Source organism: Neoarius graeffei, chromosome 24 (genome assembly GCF_027579695.1).
Source record: "Neoarius graeffei isolate fNeoGra1 chromosome 24, fNeoGra1.pri, whole genome shotgun sequence".
NCBI classification, from domain to species: Eukaryota; Metazoa; Chordata; class Actinopteri; order Siluriformes; family Ariidae; genus Neoarius; species Neoarius graeffei.
Genome location: NC_083592.1, coordinates 12,404,742 through 12,421,509, shown reverse-complemented (window position 1 = coordinate 12,421,509; position 16,768 = coordinate 12,404,742). Strand labels below are relative to the sequence as shown.

At 43.2% G+C, this 16,768-nt stretch overlaps 1 protein-coding gene across 1 annotated transcript; it reads right to left on the bottom strand.

Annotated features, from left to right (window-relative positions):
* Nucleotides 1-686: 686 nt before the first annotated feature.
* LOC132872105 (uncharacterized) lies at nucleotides 687-6,887 on the bottom strand. Its single transcript, XM_060906698.1, has 2 exons — nucleotides 6,812-6,887; nucleotides 687-6,396 (listed from the first exon to the last, which is right to left on the bottom strand). The coding sequence occupies exon 2, from the start codon at nucleotides 6,012-6,014 to the stop codon at nucleotides 2,829-2,831; it is 3,186 nt and encodes a 1,061-aa protein (XP_060762681.1). The 5' UTR covers nucleotides 6,015-6,396; nucleotides 6,812-6,887; the 3' UTR covers nucleotides 687-2,828.
* Nucleotides 6,888-16,768: the final 9,881 nt, after the last annotated feature.

Sequence of the window (16,768 nt, the reverse complement as noted above, 5' to 3'; positions counted from 1 at the left end):
GTGTCAAATGAACAGGAAGTGGCAATTTCCTTAATACATTATAAAACTAGGAGAACAAAGGAGAGAGACTGTGTGTGTGTGTGTGTGTGTAGGTGGGGATCACTGATGTCCATTTTATCAGGGAACTCTATCTGGAAAGTGAAGGCCAGAGAGAGCTGTTACACTGAAACTTAATTCTTAGTGCTGGAAATAAAAAAGAGCTGTGAGCTATTTTCAGATTTCACACACACACACACACACACACACACACACACACACACTGTCAAGTGTATGTGAGCATCAGGGTTTCCCACACTTGAAAGGGAAGGACTTGGACACAGGATTCCACTCTTCTTGTATTTTATTGGTTTTCAGTGGAACTGACGTTAGAATCAGAAGTAGAATCAGAGGTAGAATCAGAAGTAGAAGCTAGAAGCTTGGAGCTTGAAGCCAAAGTTAGAAGGTGAAAAACCTTAAACATACAAACAAAATAAATGTATGAATAAATGCCTGTTTTTCTACAACAAAGCATGTATGAATAAATGCTTGTTTTTCTATAACAAAGCCCAAGTTAATTAGGCAACAATATATAAATATTTATGTATAAGGTAAATTAAGTATATTTTAACCATTTTTAATCATTCAGGTAATATATTGCTGAACAAATATAGATGAATAGAAAACCAGTTTTAAACTAAGAACCATTTTAACCATTAGCCCTTTCACAGGCAGTTTGTTCACTTTAACTGAAGATCTTTTACTACACGCCACTGATAAAGAGAGTTTAAATCATTAAACCAATCACAGGTAAGGAACAAACATTTCTCATGCCCACGGATTACTGCGAGCACAGCGTTTGCATATAAATAAGTTCAGTGGGTTTACCGGTAGCCTTTTTTGTCCTTTTTTCCCTGATGTGCTGTAAAGTTTGTGTTAGTAGCGAATTCTCTTTGCAGCTGCTGCGCTGCTGCTTCGTTACAAACTGAATGTTAGTTCTGCCTAGCGTTCTAGAACGACCGCTGCCCTGCTGACTAGCGTTGTGATTGGCTGCCCTGCTAACTAGCGTTGTGATTGGCTGCCTGTTCAGCGCAGCGTTTCAGCATAGCAGGAAGTGGCGGAGGCAGCTGTCAATCATGTGAGCCTGCGTTCAGGCACTCCTTGTGGCAGGTCGCCGCAACACCTCCCACTCGATCTTGGTGTGGCGCGACACGGGAAGATCGCACCCATCAGGCGAGCTGGTCTCTGCTGACTTGTTCCTCCACTGGGAGAAGGACAATGAGGCGTCGCACATCCCGATGCAGTGTGGTACCCTGTGGGTCCCAGGACTTTTCTGTTGGCTTTGGAGTCTTCACCTGAGCACGTCCACCTAGGGGGACTTTCACATGGACATCCCGGACAATGCCTTTGGAGTCTGCATTCACGCTGACCACTCTTGCAAGCTTGAATTGCCCCCTCAGTGCGTTTTGGTCGCAGAGCCACACTATGTCTCCAACGGCAACATTCCTTTTTGCAGTGTGCCACTTGCTGCGGATGAACAGGTTCGGACCTGCAAGTTGGCTCCAGGACCTCCAGAAGTGGCTAACTTGTGTTTGCATTTCTCGCAGTCTCTTGAAGGGGTAGGTGGTGTAGTCTACTGTTTTGAAGTCTCCAGTTTGTGTGGCTCGGCCAAGCAACAGTGTGTTTGGGGTTACGTAGTTGATGCGGTCCTCACGGCTCTGAACTCTGGCATCGATTGGCCTTTCGTTGGCAAGGTTAGCAGCTAGCTTAAGCACTGTCAGGAACTCACTGAAGGTAAGGCCTCCTCCGCCACCGAGGCTTTGCAGAGCTCTTTTGGTGACCTTGACAGCAGCTTCGGCCGCACCGTTCCGGTGGGGTGAGTCAGCTGGAAGGATTTTCCACATCCAGCAGGTACCGTTTTTGGCAGCATACTCTTCAAGTGATTCTTTGTTCAGTTGTCTCAGGTAAGTATACATTTCTTCCAGGACAGGTTTCGCTCCAATGAAGTTTGTTCCAGGATCGGACCAGATCTTCTGCGGATGACCACGGATTGAGGTGAACCTCTGGTAAGCAAGGAGGAAGCTCTCTGTTGTTAGAGTGTTTGCCAGTTCGACATGGATGGCTCGGCTTGACATGCAGCAGAATAGTACGCCCCATACTTTCATGCTTGCTCTCCTTCTGACGTCATCCTTCACTTGATATGGTCCGAACAGGTCGACGGATGTGAACTGGAATGGCGCAGCTGGGTTGACACGCTCTTCAGGTAAGTCACCCATGATTTGCTGACAGGTTCTTGCTCTTTCCTTCTTGCAGATGATGCAGTTGTCGACAACTTTTTGGGCCAGAATTCTTCCTCTGATCACCCAGGCTCTCTTTCGCATCCGCAGCAGAGTTCCTGCCACTCCGTCATGTCCCTCACTGTGTGCTTCACGGGCCAGGAGAGTGGAGACCCAGGCTTGGTATGGTAGCAGGGGAACAGCATTATGGTCCTCTTTGAAGGCCTGTATCCGCGCTCCACACATCAGGATCCCAGTTACTTGGTCTTTGTATACAACAAGCCTGTCAGTAGTTGTATTTGGGAAGTTCACACCTTCTTGCGCTGCCAGACATAGTTTCAGGAACACGTTTTTCCTTTCGCTGACAGTGATGACGCCAGATGAAGGTATTGCCTCCCACTTTGCTTCATCTCCCCTCTTGGCACGCAAGAACTTCTTAGCCGCCCTCCAAATCCATGCAACCGTCCCGACCAGCTGTCTTAGACTGCTGAAGCGCCTTTCGTCCAATAGATTTTGGACTGCTGCTCCTGTTGGACTGCACTGGACTGCAATTGGGCTTTGTGTCTTCAGCTGACTTCAGGTGAGTACAGCAGTGAATGTTTTCTTCTGCATTTTTGTGACGACGTCTCTTGCCTGTGCAGCAACATCTTTCGCTGACTTTTTTGGCCACTCACTCTCAGGAAGCTGAAGGAACTGCGGACCTGACTGCCACTTGGATTTCTCGATTAGGTCATCAGGACTGGCCCCTCGGGTGATAATATCTGCAATGTTCTCGGCACCTGGAATCCACCACCAATCTCGGATGTCAGTGCTGCTCTGGATCTCACCAACTCTGTTTGCATAGAAGGTTTGGTATCCATAACTTTCACGCTGTATGGCACCCAAGATGGTCTGGCTGTCGACTAGATGATACCACCTCTTGACCTCGATTCGGCAGTGCTTTTGGAAGTAGTTCTCCAGCCGTGCTGCAAAGACTGCTCCGCACACTTCTGCTTTCACAGGGTCACCTTTATGGTCAAGGGGGGTTTGTTCTCTCACTTGTTCTTTCAACAAGTCCTGGCCGAGGCGCATTTTCTTCCTCTTCTTGGAGTAGTTCACTGCAACCATGACATGTAACTTGTCATCGTCGACGGTGTAGCCGAGGCCCAGGGCTTTGTTATCCTCTTCGGTGAGTTGGTTTGGCAGGATCATGGTGTTTGACTCGATCTTCTCACCTCTCGACTTGCTCCTCCCACTTTGATCCGAGTAGATCCAGGGGTTCATGAAGAACCCTCCTGCTTGAAGGATCTGCTCAATGTTGGATGTGAGGCATTTCAGGTGGTCGAGGTTGTTGTGGGAAGTCAATATGTCATCGACATAGGCATCCTCTTTGAGGACACGTCTCTCCTCTTTGAAGTGGTTGAATGAAGGCAGGCTGGCGGTCTCTCGCATGGCAACTTGGGCTATGCAACCAGCAGGTTTGTCTCCAATGACAGCTGCAGTGCGCATGGATCTTGCGAAGTGAGTCTTGGAGGTGTGGGCCGTTAAGGTGACTTCCTCAAAGAGGTCTGGGTGTGTGCCTCCAATGGTTTTGCCAAGCGGGCCATCCCAGAGCACCAAGTCACCGACGGAACGAACCTTCTGGGGTACCAGCTGCCCTTCTTTGTGGCTGATGAGGAGTTGGATCTCCTTTGGTCTTGCCAGATCTTCCAGGGAGATGTCTGAGAAGATTTTCTGCAGTTTTTTCGCCGGGACATGTCTGTGGACTTCTGCTATTTTGTCAAGTCCATAGCAGATGAGTTGGTGTGCTTTGAGTGTCCCTCTTGGGGTGCTGACTCGTATCTTAAGCAAGTAGCGCTTGGTTGCAACAGACACCTTCATCCCTCCAACGCCATGAACCACCAGTGTAACGTCTTCACTTCTCAGGTTCAACTTGCTTGCAGCTTTGTGCGTTATGTAGTTTGTGTCTGATGCCAGGTCGATGAGGGTCCCGACACTCTGTCCGTCATTAGCAGTGACATTGAGGAGCATTAGGATGACTGGGTACTCGGTGAGGCAGTGTTCATCTAGAAGACCTCTCTCAGCAGCACTGGAGTTGAATGCCCTGGACGCTATGTTGCAGAAGGCATCTCGACACTGTTGTGCCAGCTCTGGTGTGAGTTTGGAGAGGAACTGCTCCTGGGTTTCAGTGAGTCTTCTGCCCTTAGCCCTCACTGGACAGAACTTGGGTGTTCTTTGGGACTGGGGTCTGGTAACTGGACAGAGGAGGAAGTGGTGTTGATCTTTGCATTCTGGATTCCCGCACAGGTAAGTGGTTTTCTTGCAGCTTTCACCAGCGTGGACTTCGAGGCATCTTTTGCAGGCACTGAGTTGTTGTGCTGCATCCCTCTTCTCCGATGGCTTTAGGTCGGTTCTAAACTTTCTGCAGAAGTACAGTTTTCTTCTGTGCTTTGGATCACCACAGATGATGCAGCCTGCTGCGTCACCGTTGGATGACACTGCGGGATTGTTGGTTGCTTTTGTTCTGGCTTGCTTCAGGAACTTGGTCTTGTCCTTGGCAGGTTCAACGCCATCTTTCAGCTGGTCAAGTTGCTCATATATGGCTTCCTGTGATTTTAGGTAAGCCAGCAGCTTGTCAAAGCGGTTGTGATGGTCCACAGCGTTACTCACGTCAGCAGCATAGGTGAGCCAGTCTTTCTTTAAAGTTTCTGGAAGCTTGCCCTCAATGGATTTGGTCACAATGGGGTTCTTTATGGCCTTGGCATTGTCCAGTTCATTTAAGTCGTAGAGAGCTTTTTCCACTGTTTGGATGAGCTCGATGACTCTTCTCGGCTGGCCGGCTTTGACTGCAGGAGTTGCTTGTAGATCTTCAATGATCTCGAGAGCAATGTTGGCTTGGTTCCCAAACCGGTTATCCAGGACTCTGAAGATTTCGTTTGAGGAGCTGTAGGTCGACAGGTGTAGGTTTTCGGCCACCTTTTCATCGATGCTGTCGAGCAGCTGGAATTTCTTGACCTCTCTAGACCCTGTCAGTTCACCCTGCTTCTGTAGAGCTTCCCACTCCTTCTTCCACCTGTAGTAACTTCGCTGGTTGCCAGCAAACTTTGGAAGGGCTGTGGCTTTCAGCTTTATTGCTGGCACTGGAGCTGTACGGTGGACAGTGGACTCTTCAGATTCTGTCTTGATCTTTGCAGCTTTGATGAAGGCGGCCTTGCGCGACACCAGCTGGGGAAGTTGCACTTCGAGCTCTGTCATGCGGTGATCAAAGTCTCTTTGCTCTGCAGCGGGAGCCCAGCGGTTCCAGTCACGGTGCGCTTCTTTTGCCTTCAGCACCAACATCTCAAAGTGCTTCAGCATGAACTCATATGCCTCCAGAGTCACGTCGAGCTGGGCAGAGGAGACATTCTTGCAGTCAGCTTCAGCGATGTATAGAGCAAGGGGCAGCTCTTTCTCCCCATACGATTCCCAGAGTGTTTGTTGAATTAGGAGCTTTGCTTCTTTAGTCCTCTGCTTACAGTATGCCTCTATCTTCTCCAGGTCGGCTTTCTTCTCGGCGCCCAGGTCCTCTACAGCGGCTGCGGCTGCTTCTGCCATGTAAGCGGCCTCAATCTCTTCGTTCGCCTCCATGAGTCTCGAGCTTTCTGCTGTAAGCTTGTTTAAGTTTTGCTTTAGCTCCTCCACAGTCATCTCCGAGTGTGTTCTTGCAATGCAGTTAGCAAGACGGGAGAAAAGTCTTTTGGCTGTGGTTCGCTCTGTTTTCAGTTCTTCTAATGACTTCGCCATTTCGTTTCTTTTTTCCAGATGACTTCAGGCTTTATCCTCCAGGCCCCCAGGTGAAGTGTCTTCCCCTTCTGTTGGGTTGCGGCACGAGTGGAGTCTTGCTTCTTGGTCACTGGTTTCGGTTTGATGCACTGGTGCAGCGGTGATTCACTGGCAGTCGTCTGGCAGTCGTCAGTTTCCACTGGTGCATCGGTTTTTCACTGTCAAGTGTATGTGAGCATCAGGGTTTCCCACACTTGAAAGGGAAGGACTTGGACACAGGATTCCACTCTTCTTGTATTTTATTGGTTTTCAGTGGAACTGACGTTAGAATCAGAAGTAGAATCAGAGGTAGAATCAGAAGTAGAAGCTAGAAGCTTGAAGCCAAAGTTAGAAGGTGAAAAACCTTAAACATACAAACATAAAATAAATGTATGAATAAATGCCTGTTTTTCTACAACAAAGCATGTATGAATAAATGCTTGTTTTTCTATAACAAAGCCCAAGTTAATTAGGCAACAATATATAAATATTTATGTATAAGGTAAATTAAGTATATTTTAACCATTTTTAATCATTCAGGTAATATATTGCTGAACAAATATAGATGAATAGAAAACCAGTTTTAAACTAAGAACCATTTTAACCATTAGCCCTTTCACAGGCAGTTTGTTCACTTTAACTGAAGATCTTTTACTACACGCCACTGATAAAGAGAGTTTAAATCATTAAACCAATCACAGGTAAGGAACAAACATTTCTCATGCCCACGGATTACTGCGAGCACAGCGTTTGCATATAAATAAGTTCAGTGGGTTTACCGGTAGCCTTTTTTGTCCTTTTTTCCCTGATGTGCTGTAAAGTTTGTGTTAGTAGCGAATTCTCTTTGCAGCTGCTGCTTCGTTACAAACTGAATGTTAGTTCTGCCTAGCGTTCTAGAACGACCGCTGCCCTGCTGACTAGCGTTGTGATTGGCTGCCCTGCTAACTAGCGTTGTGATTGGCTGCCTGTTCAGCGCAGCGTTTCAGCATAGCAGGAAGTGGCGGAGGCAGCTGTCAATCATGTGAGCCTGCGTTCAGGCACTCCTTGTGGCAGGTCGCCGCAACACACACACAGAGCCTCAAAGTATTGAATGTCTACTTAATTTCAGTGCCTGATTGTTTGAGAATATTAGATGAGATTAAACAAAAACAGAAATCATATAAAAGTGGAGTTTGTAAAATGAGTTGTGAAAAACAAGAATCACATGGGAAATAAAAGAATCGTGTCTAAGAAGCAAATGAAAAAAAATAAAAGGGAATCAAATAGAAAAAGAATCAGAATCATTTGTGAAAAATGAATTGAGGAAAAGTCACATGTGAAAATAAGTGAATCACATAATAATGACGTGAAAAATGAATCACATAAGAATCACATGTGAAAACACACATCACATGTAAGAGTCACACGTGAAAACAAAGACATCACAGAAGAATTTACATAGGAAAACAAATGAATCACATGAATAACAGGTGAAAACAAATGCATGACATTTAAGAATCGCATGTGAAAACAAACGAATCACATTTAAGAATCTCTTGTAAAAATCAATGAATCATATATAAGAATCACATGTGAAAATAAATGATCCACATGTAATAATCACATGTGGCAATAAATGAATCACATGCAAAAATCACACGTGAAAACAAATGAATCACATTTAAGAATCAAATGTGAAAAGAAATTCATCGTGTATAAGGATCACATATGAAAACAAATAGAATCATGTTGAAAAATACGTGAGGGTAAATGAATCACATATAAGAATTGCATGTGAAAAAAATGAATCACAGATAAGAATCTCATCTCATCTCATTATCTGTAGCCGCTTTATCCTTCTACAGGGTCGCAGGCAAGCTGGAGCCTATCCCAGCTGACTACGGGCGAAAGGCGGGGTACACCCTGGACAAGTCGCCAGGTCATCACAGGGCTGACACATAGACACAGACAACCATTCACACTCACATTCACACCTACGGTCAATTTAGAGTCACCAGTTAACCTAACCTGCATGTCTTTGGACTGTGGGGGAAACCGGAGCACCCGGAGGAAACCCACGCGGACACGGGGAGAACATGCAAACTACGCACAGAAAGGCCCTCGCCGACCCCGGGGCTCGAACCCAGGACCTTCTTGCTGTGAGGCGACAGCGCTAACCACTACACCACCGTGCCGCCCAGATAAGAATCACAAATGAAAATAAATATATCACATGAAAAATGAATCATACTTAAGAATCAAATGTAAAAATAAATGAATTGTGTGTAAGAATCACTTGTGAAAACAAATGAATCACATAAGAATTGCATGTAAAAATAAATGAATCATGTAAGAATCACACATGAAAACAAAATAATCACATTGAAGAATCAGATGTGAAAACAAATGAATCACATGTAAGTCTCACATGAAAACAAATACATAACAGAAGAATCACATAGGAAAACAAATGAATCACACGAATAACAGGTGAAAACAAATGAATTATATTTAAGAATAACATTTCAAAACAAATGAATCACATAAGAATCACATGTGAAAATAAAATAATCACATTTAAGAATCTCTTGTAAAAAATATACGAATCATATATAAGAATCACATGTGAAAAATGAATCACATTTAAGAATCAAATGTCAAAATAAATGAATTGTATGTAAGAATCACTTGTAAAAACAAACAAATCACATAAGAATCACATGTAAAAATAAATGAATTGTGAGAATCACATGTGAAAACAAAATAATCACATTGAAGAATCAGATGTGAAAACAAATGAATCACATGTAAGAGTCACACATGAAAACAAATACATCACAGAAGAATCACATCTAAAAACAAATGAATCACAGGAATAACAGGTGAAAAGAAATGAATGACATAAGAATTGCATGTGAAAATAAATTAATCATAAGAATCATGTGAAAAATGGATCACATTTAAGAATCAAATGTAAAAATAAATGAACTGTGTGTAAGAATCACTTGTGAAAACAAATGAATCACATTAGAATCGCATGTAAAAATAAATGAATTGTGTAAGAATCACATGTGAAAACAAATGAATCACATGTAAGAGTCACACATGAAAACAAATACATCATAGAAGAATCACATAGGAAAACAAACAAATTGCATGAATAACAGATGAAAACAAATGAATGACATTTAAGAATCACATCTGAAAACAAATGAATCGCATAAGAATCACATGTGAAAAATGAATCACATTTAAGAATCGTATGTAAAAATAAATGAATCGTGTGTAAGAATCACATGTGAACAACAAATGAATCACATGTAAGAGTCACACATGAAAACAAATACATCACAGAAGAATCACATAGGAAAACAAACGAATCACATGAATAACACGTGAAAACAAATGAATGACATTTAAGAATCACATCTGAAAAGAAATGAATCACATAAGAATTGCATGTGAAAAATGAATCACATTTAAGAATCGCATGTAAAAATAAATTAATTGTATGTAAGAATCACTTGTGAAAACAAATGAATCACATAAGAATCAAATGTAAAAATAAATGAATTGTGTGTAAGAATCACTTGTGAAAACAAATGAATCACATAAGAATAGCATGTAAAAATAAATGAATCATGTAAGAATCACATGTGAAAACACACATCACATGTAAGAGTCACACATGAAAACAAATACATCACAGAAGAATCACATAGGAAAACAAACAAATCGCATGAATAATAGATGAAAACAAATGAATCGCATAATAATTGCATGTGAAAAATGAATCACATTTAAGAATCACATGTAAAAATAAATGAATCGTGTGTAAGAATCACATGTGACAACAAATGAACCACATGTAAGAGTCACACATGAAAACAAATACATCACAGAAGAATCACATAGGAAAACAAACGAATCACATGAATAACACGTGAAAACAAATGAATGACATTTAAGAATCACATCTGAAAACAAATGAATTGCATAAGAAACGCATGTGAAAAATGAATCACATTTAAGAATCAAATGTAAAAATAAATGAATTGTGTGTAAGAATCACTCCTGAAAACAAATGAATCACATAAGAATAGCATGTAAAAATAAATGAATCGTGTAAGAATCACATGTGAAAACAAAAGAATCATGTCCAAAAAATGCATGTGAAGGGAAATGAATCATGTGCAAGAAAATAAATATGTAAGAAAATAAGTGAGTTGAGTAAAAAGTACGCATGAGCAAAGAAGGATGTAAGAATCACATGAAAATAAAAATAAAAAATACATGCAATACAAAATTGTCGGGGCGGCACGGTGGTGTAGTGGTTAGCGCTGTCGCCTCACAGCAAGAAGGTCCGGGTTCGAGCCCCGTGGCCGGCGAGGGCCTTTCTGTGCAGAGTTTGCATGTTGTCCGCGTGGGTTTCCTCCGGGTGCTCCGGTTTCCCCACAGTCCAAAGACATGCAGGTTAGGTTAACTGGTGACTCTAAATTGACCGTAGGTGTGAATGTGAGTGTGAATGGTTGTCTGTGTCTATGTGTCAGCCCTGTGATGACCTGGCGACTTGTCCAGGGTGTACCCCGCCTTTCGCCCGTAGTCAGCTGGGATAGGCTCCAGCTTGCCTGCGACCCTGTAGAAGGACAAAGCGGCTAGAGATAATGAGATGAGATGAGACAAAATTGTCGAAAAACCATTTGAGTTTCCTGTTAAACGAACTTCCTTCCTTCCTGAGAGAAGTTGTAGCTCAGGAGGAAGGTCCAGCTTGTGAATGGAGATTATCACTTGGAGGGGCTTCAAATTGATTTTTTTATGTGTTTTTTTTTCTTCACCCTAGTTAAGCAAATCATACAAAGTTTCTAGAAAAACAAGGCAAATTCGTTGAGTAAAGCAAAAAGCCTTGAAAAGTGCAGGAGGTGCGAGCAGTCAATTCAATATATCCACTAAATGAAATGCAAACAGTTTGTGCTCAGGATAAGGAGGTGTAAAGCTGCCTGTGGATTAGGTTTGGAGATTCGCTTACATTATGAAGAGCCCAAGAAACCCGAGTGTTTAAAAGATCCTGTTTGGGAGTCGAGTCTCCTGAGTACAGGACGTCCCACGAGAAATATGCGTAATGTTTATTTAAACATCCAGAATATAAAATTAAAACCTGTCACGTATATGACGATTCATATGAATAATGGTGATGACTCTGAAAGACGAGATGATTTAAACACACGAACAATATCTCAGCAGATATATCGAAGTATATATACCGGGTTATGGTTTAGCTATTAGATATCAACAGCATTTCCCTCGTAAACCCAGTGTTTTATGTGTTTATGTGTGCAGCTGTTTAGTTGTGTAATCTATATCTGCTCGGGCCCTGCTGGTTTTTTTTTTTTTTTACAATCACTCAAAACCTTTCGTTTATTTCCACGCTGATCTTTTTACGCCTCGGCCTGCACCTGTCAGCTCGCAAACAGTGTGCATTCACACAAATCTGCTTCTATTTGTACAACACACACACACACACACACACACACACACACACACACACACACACACACACACACACACACACACACACACTCTATCTCAGAGCAAACTTGTTTACCTGGATTTCCCACATCATTACTGATCTGCATCACTTGACTTACTGACATATTTGCATATTTCTATTCATTTCTAAACCAGGAAGTGACCTAAGTGGAGCTTTGTTGTTCTTTCAGGTCTTTTTCTTTTGTTTCGAGCTGCTTTGTTGTTGTGCTCAGTCTCTCTGGAGACACTCCATCGTGCTCAGAACCTCTGAAGACTCCAGAGGGCGTCGCAGTGTCGATATCAGTCCTTTATTTCAAGCTTCAGGTTTTCATTACGCTCTAAGAGATGCAGTGAAATCTTTACTTGCTTGCTCTCCTGCAACTTCACACCAATATACCAAAAAAAACCCAAACACATTATCCATATTATATTCATTACTGAACGGTTTGGAGAGGCCGAAAAGAACCAAAATATGAAGTCCAGATTATATTTGAGTTCATTAAAGTGATGAATGTGAACAGGATTATGACACAGTATAAAAGCTACAAGGTGGCACATATGCGCCAAAACAGACATCTCATCTCATTATCTCTAGCCGCTTTATCCTGTTCTACAGGGTCGCAGGCAAGCTGGAGCCTATCCCAGCTGACTACGGGTGAAAGGCGGGGTACACCCTGGACAAGTCGCCAGGTCATCACAGGGCTGACACAGACAACCATTCACACTCACATTCACACCTACGGTCAATTTAGAGTCACCAGTTAACCTAACCTGCATGTCTTTGGACTGTGGGGGAAACCGGAGCACCCGGAGGAAACCCACGCGGACACGGGAGAACATGCAAACTCCGCACAGAAAGGCCCTCGCCGGCCACGGGGCTCGAACCCGGACCTTCTTGCTGTGAGGCAACAGTGCTAACCACTACACCACCGTGCCGCCTCAAAACAGACATATTTAATACATATTTATCCATCGAGTATTTCATTTTCCAGTCGACAACAACATTAAGAGAATATCTAATGTTTACAAAATGGTGCAAAGATGTTTATGTTATGAAGACAGGCTGGTGAGGGAACGACTTTTTATTGCTGCTATAACGGAAGTAAAAACAGGAAAGATAGACGGCGTTTCAGATTTTTCAAGTGTAGGTCATAAAAAGAATTTTCCCCGACACCCAGTTATTTTTGTTTAGTGGACCGAAAGCTACTGAATTCGAATCACAGACTTTTAATTTTATAATTAAAAAAAAAATAGAACAATTAATGACTTTAAGGCCACATGGCTCTAAATTCTCTGCTATTTTCTCCTGCTTCACCATGACTCAATTCAAGATACTACATCATGCATCACATCACATGGTGGGCTTTCCCCATTCGCGCAAGGCATTGTGGGATACAAATTTGAAACAGGAGAGAAAAATGGAGGACGTGAGTGTGCGAATGAAACGTGAAAGACTGACTACAGTAACGGAAAGAAAGCAAGAAGAAAAGGCGTTATATTATATACGAAGGAAAATATTGGTGTTCAGCAAGCACCTCGGTGTGATCAGCTGTTCGTTTAGTGACAGAATGATGGAACTGTCAGTGCACGCTCAAAGGCAAACCTGTAGATGGCAGTAATGCAGCACTGTGGATGCCAGCTGCTGTAAAACCCAAAAGAAGAAGAAGAAGGTAAACCTGTGCATGCGCACACGGACTTCCTCTGTCTGCTTGACTGCGTGAAGCAAACGATTTCACGCACATTATTTGCTTTAAGCCCTTCAAATTAAATAACTTCCCAGCCACAGAATGGCCTGATATTTTGTGAGATATTACAGAAATAAACATCTATCACAATGACCACATTTCAGACGGAACTAAGTTTCACTGATTTTATGAAATCGAAAGGCCATCTAGCTTTAAATTTAAAAAGAAATCAAGCAAAAATCCTAAAAAACAAAACAAAAAAATTCATGAAAAACACTGTTTGGTGAAAAGTGGGGTCACTGGCAAACAGCCAGGATTGCAATTTGTCATGACTAATGCATTATTATTCTCATCTCATCTCATCTCATCTCATTATCTCTAGCCGCTTTATCCTTCTACAGGGTCGCAGGCAAGCTGGAGCCTATCCCAGCTGACTACGGGCGAGAGGCAGGGTACACCCTGGACAAGTCGCCAGGTCATCACAGGGCTGACACATAGACACAGACAACCATTCACACTCACATTCACACCTACGGTCAATTTAGAGTCACCAGTTAACCTAACCTGCATGTCTTTGGACTGTGGGGGAAACCGGAGCACCCGGAGGAAACCCACGCGGACACGGGGAGAACATGCAAACTCCACACAGAAAGGCCCTCGCCGGCCCCGGGGCTCGAACCCAGGACCTTCTTGCTGTGAGGCGACAGCGCTAACCACTACACCACCGTGCCGCCCCTATTATTATTATTATTATTATTATTATTATTATTTACGCTGAATATGTGTGAAACATTTCACAACAAAATATTCTTTAAAAGTAGAAAAAAGACAAGCTTGACCATTCTAACATTTCAAACGGCTTATTCATAATTACTAATGTTCTATTATTAGTTTTAGTAGAAAGTACCGTAATTACAACCCCAAATCAGAAGAAGTTGGGACGGTATGGAAAATACACACAAACAAAATAAAGCAGTGATTTCTAAATTGACGTTGACTTGTATTACATTGCAGACAGAATGAACCCAAGTTATTTCATGTTTTTTTTTCTGGCCAACTTCATTTCATTTGTTAATATACATCCATTCCTGTGTTTCAGGTCTGCAACACATTCCAAAAAAAGTTGGGATGGGGCAATTTAGGGTGAGCAATGAGGTACAACGGGGTGGCACGGTGGTGTAGTGGTTAGCGCTGTCGCCTCACAGCAAGAAGGTCCTGGGTTTGAGCCCAGCGGCCGGTGAGGACCTTTCTATGTGGAGTTTGCATGTTCTCCCCGTGTCCGCGTGGGTTTCCTCCGGGTGCTCCGGTTTCCCCCACAGTCCAAAGACATGCAGGTTAGGTTAACTGGTGACTCTAAATTGACCGTAGGTGTGAATGTGAGTGTAAATGGTTGTCTGTGTCTATGTGTCAGCCCTGTGATGACCTGGCGACTTGTCCAGGGTGTACCCCGCCTTTCGCCTGTAGTCAGCTGGGATAGGCTCCAGCTTGCCTGCAACAATTACATAATAATATGATTTGAAACAGGTGATTGCAATCATGATTTAGTACAAAATCAGTCTCCAGGAAAGGCCTCGTCTTTGAGGAGCAAAGATGGGCCGAGGATCTCCAGTTTGTCAACAAATTTGTGAGAAAATTATTGAAATGTTTAAAAACAATGTTCCTTCAAGAAAGATACAAAGGAATTTGGATATTTCACCTTCTATGGTGCATAACATCATTGAACAATTCAAGGAATCTGGAGGAATTTTGGTCTGTAAAGGGCAAAGGGCGCAAGCCAAATCCGAACACCTGTGATCTCCGATCCCTCAGACGGCACTACATCAAGAACCGTCATTCATCCGTGGCTGATAGAACCACATGGGCTCGGGATTACTTTGGCAAACCTTTACCAAGCTGCAATACAGAGTTACATCCACAAACACCAGTTAAAACTTTACTGTGCAAAAAGGAAGTGTTGTGTTAACTGTTTCCAGAAGCGCCGTCGACTTCTCTGAGCTCAGAGGCATCTGGGATGGACCATCACACAGTGGAAACGTGTATTGTGGTCAGACGAATCAGTATTCCAGGTCTTTTTTGGAAGAAACGGACGCCATGTGCTCCGGAGCAAAGACGAAAAGGACCATTCAGACTGTTACCAGGAACAAGTCCAAAATCCAGGGCGTCATGGTACGGGGTTGTGTCAGTGCCATTGGGAAAGGTAACTTACACTTCTGTCTGTGATGGAGCATTAATGCAGAAAAGTACATTGAGATTTTGGAGCAACAAAACCACATTCTGCACACATTACAAAGACATGGCTGTGGAAGAAGAGGGTGCCTGTCCCCTTTGTCCCCAATAGAGAACGTGTGGTGAATTTTGAAATGAAAAACATGACAACATCGACCCTGTACTGTTACACACTTTAAGACCTGTTTGTAGGAAGAATGGGGGAAAGCTAACACCTCAAGCAACTCACTGTTATCTCCATTTTTATTTGCTTTAACAACATCTCTAAAGTGTTTTTCAGTATCCCTTAAACAACACACGCCTTCACTCCCACTCGCTCAGTTCTCCACCTGGAAATAATTTGCTAGGAAGACAGTTTAATGCTTTTCCTGGCGGCTCTGCAGGACCTGACGACGGCTATAAAGGCGCTGAACACCTCAGCAAAAATCAGGAAATACTTAAGAGTGTTTAAGAATGCAGCACTGTGTAAAGGATGCCTTTCTACTTCCTTCATCGCTCAATCTTCCTGCTGTTTCTATTGAGTTTGTGCTGACGGAACGGAAGGTGTGTGTGTGAGTGTATTGTGGGGACAGAGCATCTACTTAATTGAAGAGGCAAATCCGTGTCCAGGCACCGCAGTCAATACTTCACACCCGGGCTGGACGCTGGAGCCGAAATTGTTACCTGTCCAAAAGCGTGTTAATTTATTTTTACAGCTCCATCTATTATCAGCCTGTGCTTAAGCTTTGTACTTGTCTGCTTGGTAATTAGCCGTGTGTGTGTGTGTGTTATTTAATTAATTACCACTGAAGTGTTTTGAATGCATCCAGAGTTTTCACCACAACATGTGAGTCTTACACACGATTCATTAACCTTCACATGCGTTTCTTTGACATGATTCATTTGTTCTCACACATGATTCTTGCATGTGATTAATTTATTTTCACATGTGATTCTTGGAGATGTTTCATTTATTTTCACAACTGATTCTTAAATGGGGCGGCACGGTGGTGTAGTGGTTAGCGCTGTTGCCTCACAGCAAGAAGGTCCGGGTTCGAGCCCCGTGGCCGGCGAGGGCCTTTCTGTGTGGAGTTTGCATGTTCTCCCCGTGTCTGCGTGGGTTTCCTCCGGGTGCTCCGGTTTCCCCCACAGTCCAAAGACATGCAGGTTAGGTTAACTGGTGACTCTAAATTGAGCGTAGGTGTGAATGTGAGTGTGAATGGTTGTCTGTGTCTATGTGTCAGCCCTATGATGACCTGGCGACTTGTCCAGGGTGTACCCCGCCTTTCGCCCGTAGTCAGCTGGGATAGGCTCCAGCTTGCCTGCGACCCTGTAGAACAG

Bases quoted from the DNA above. Each gene is read 5' to 3' on its own strand.
- LOC132872105 (XM_060906698.1), bottom strand. From the start codon at position 6,014: ATGGCGAAGTCATTAGAAGAACTGAAAACAGAGCGAACCACAGCCAAA.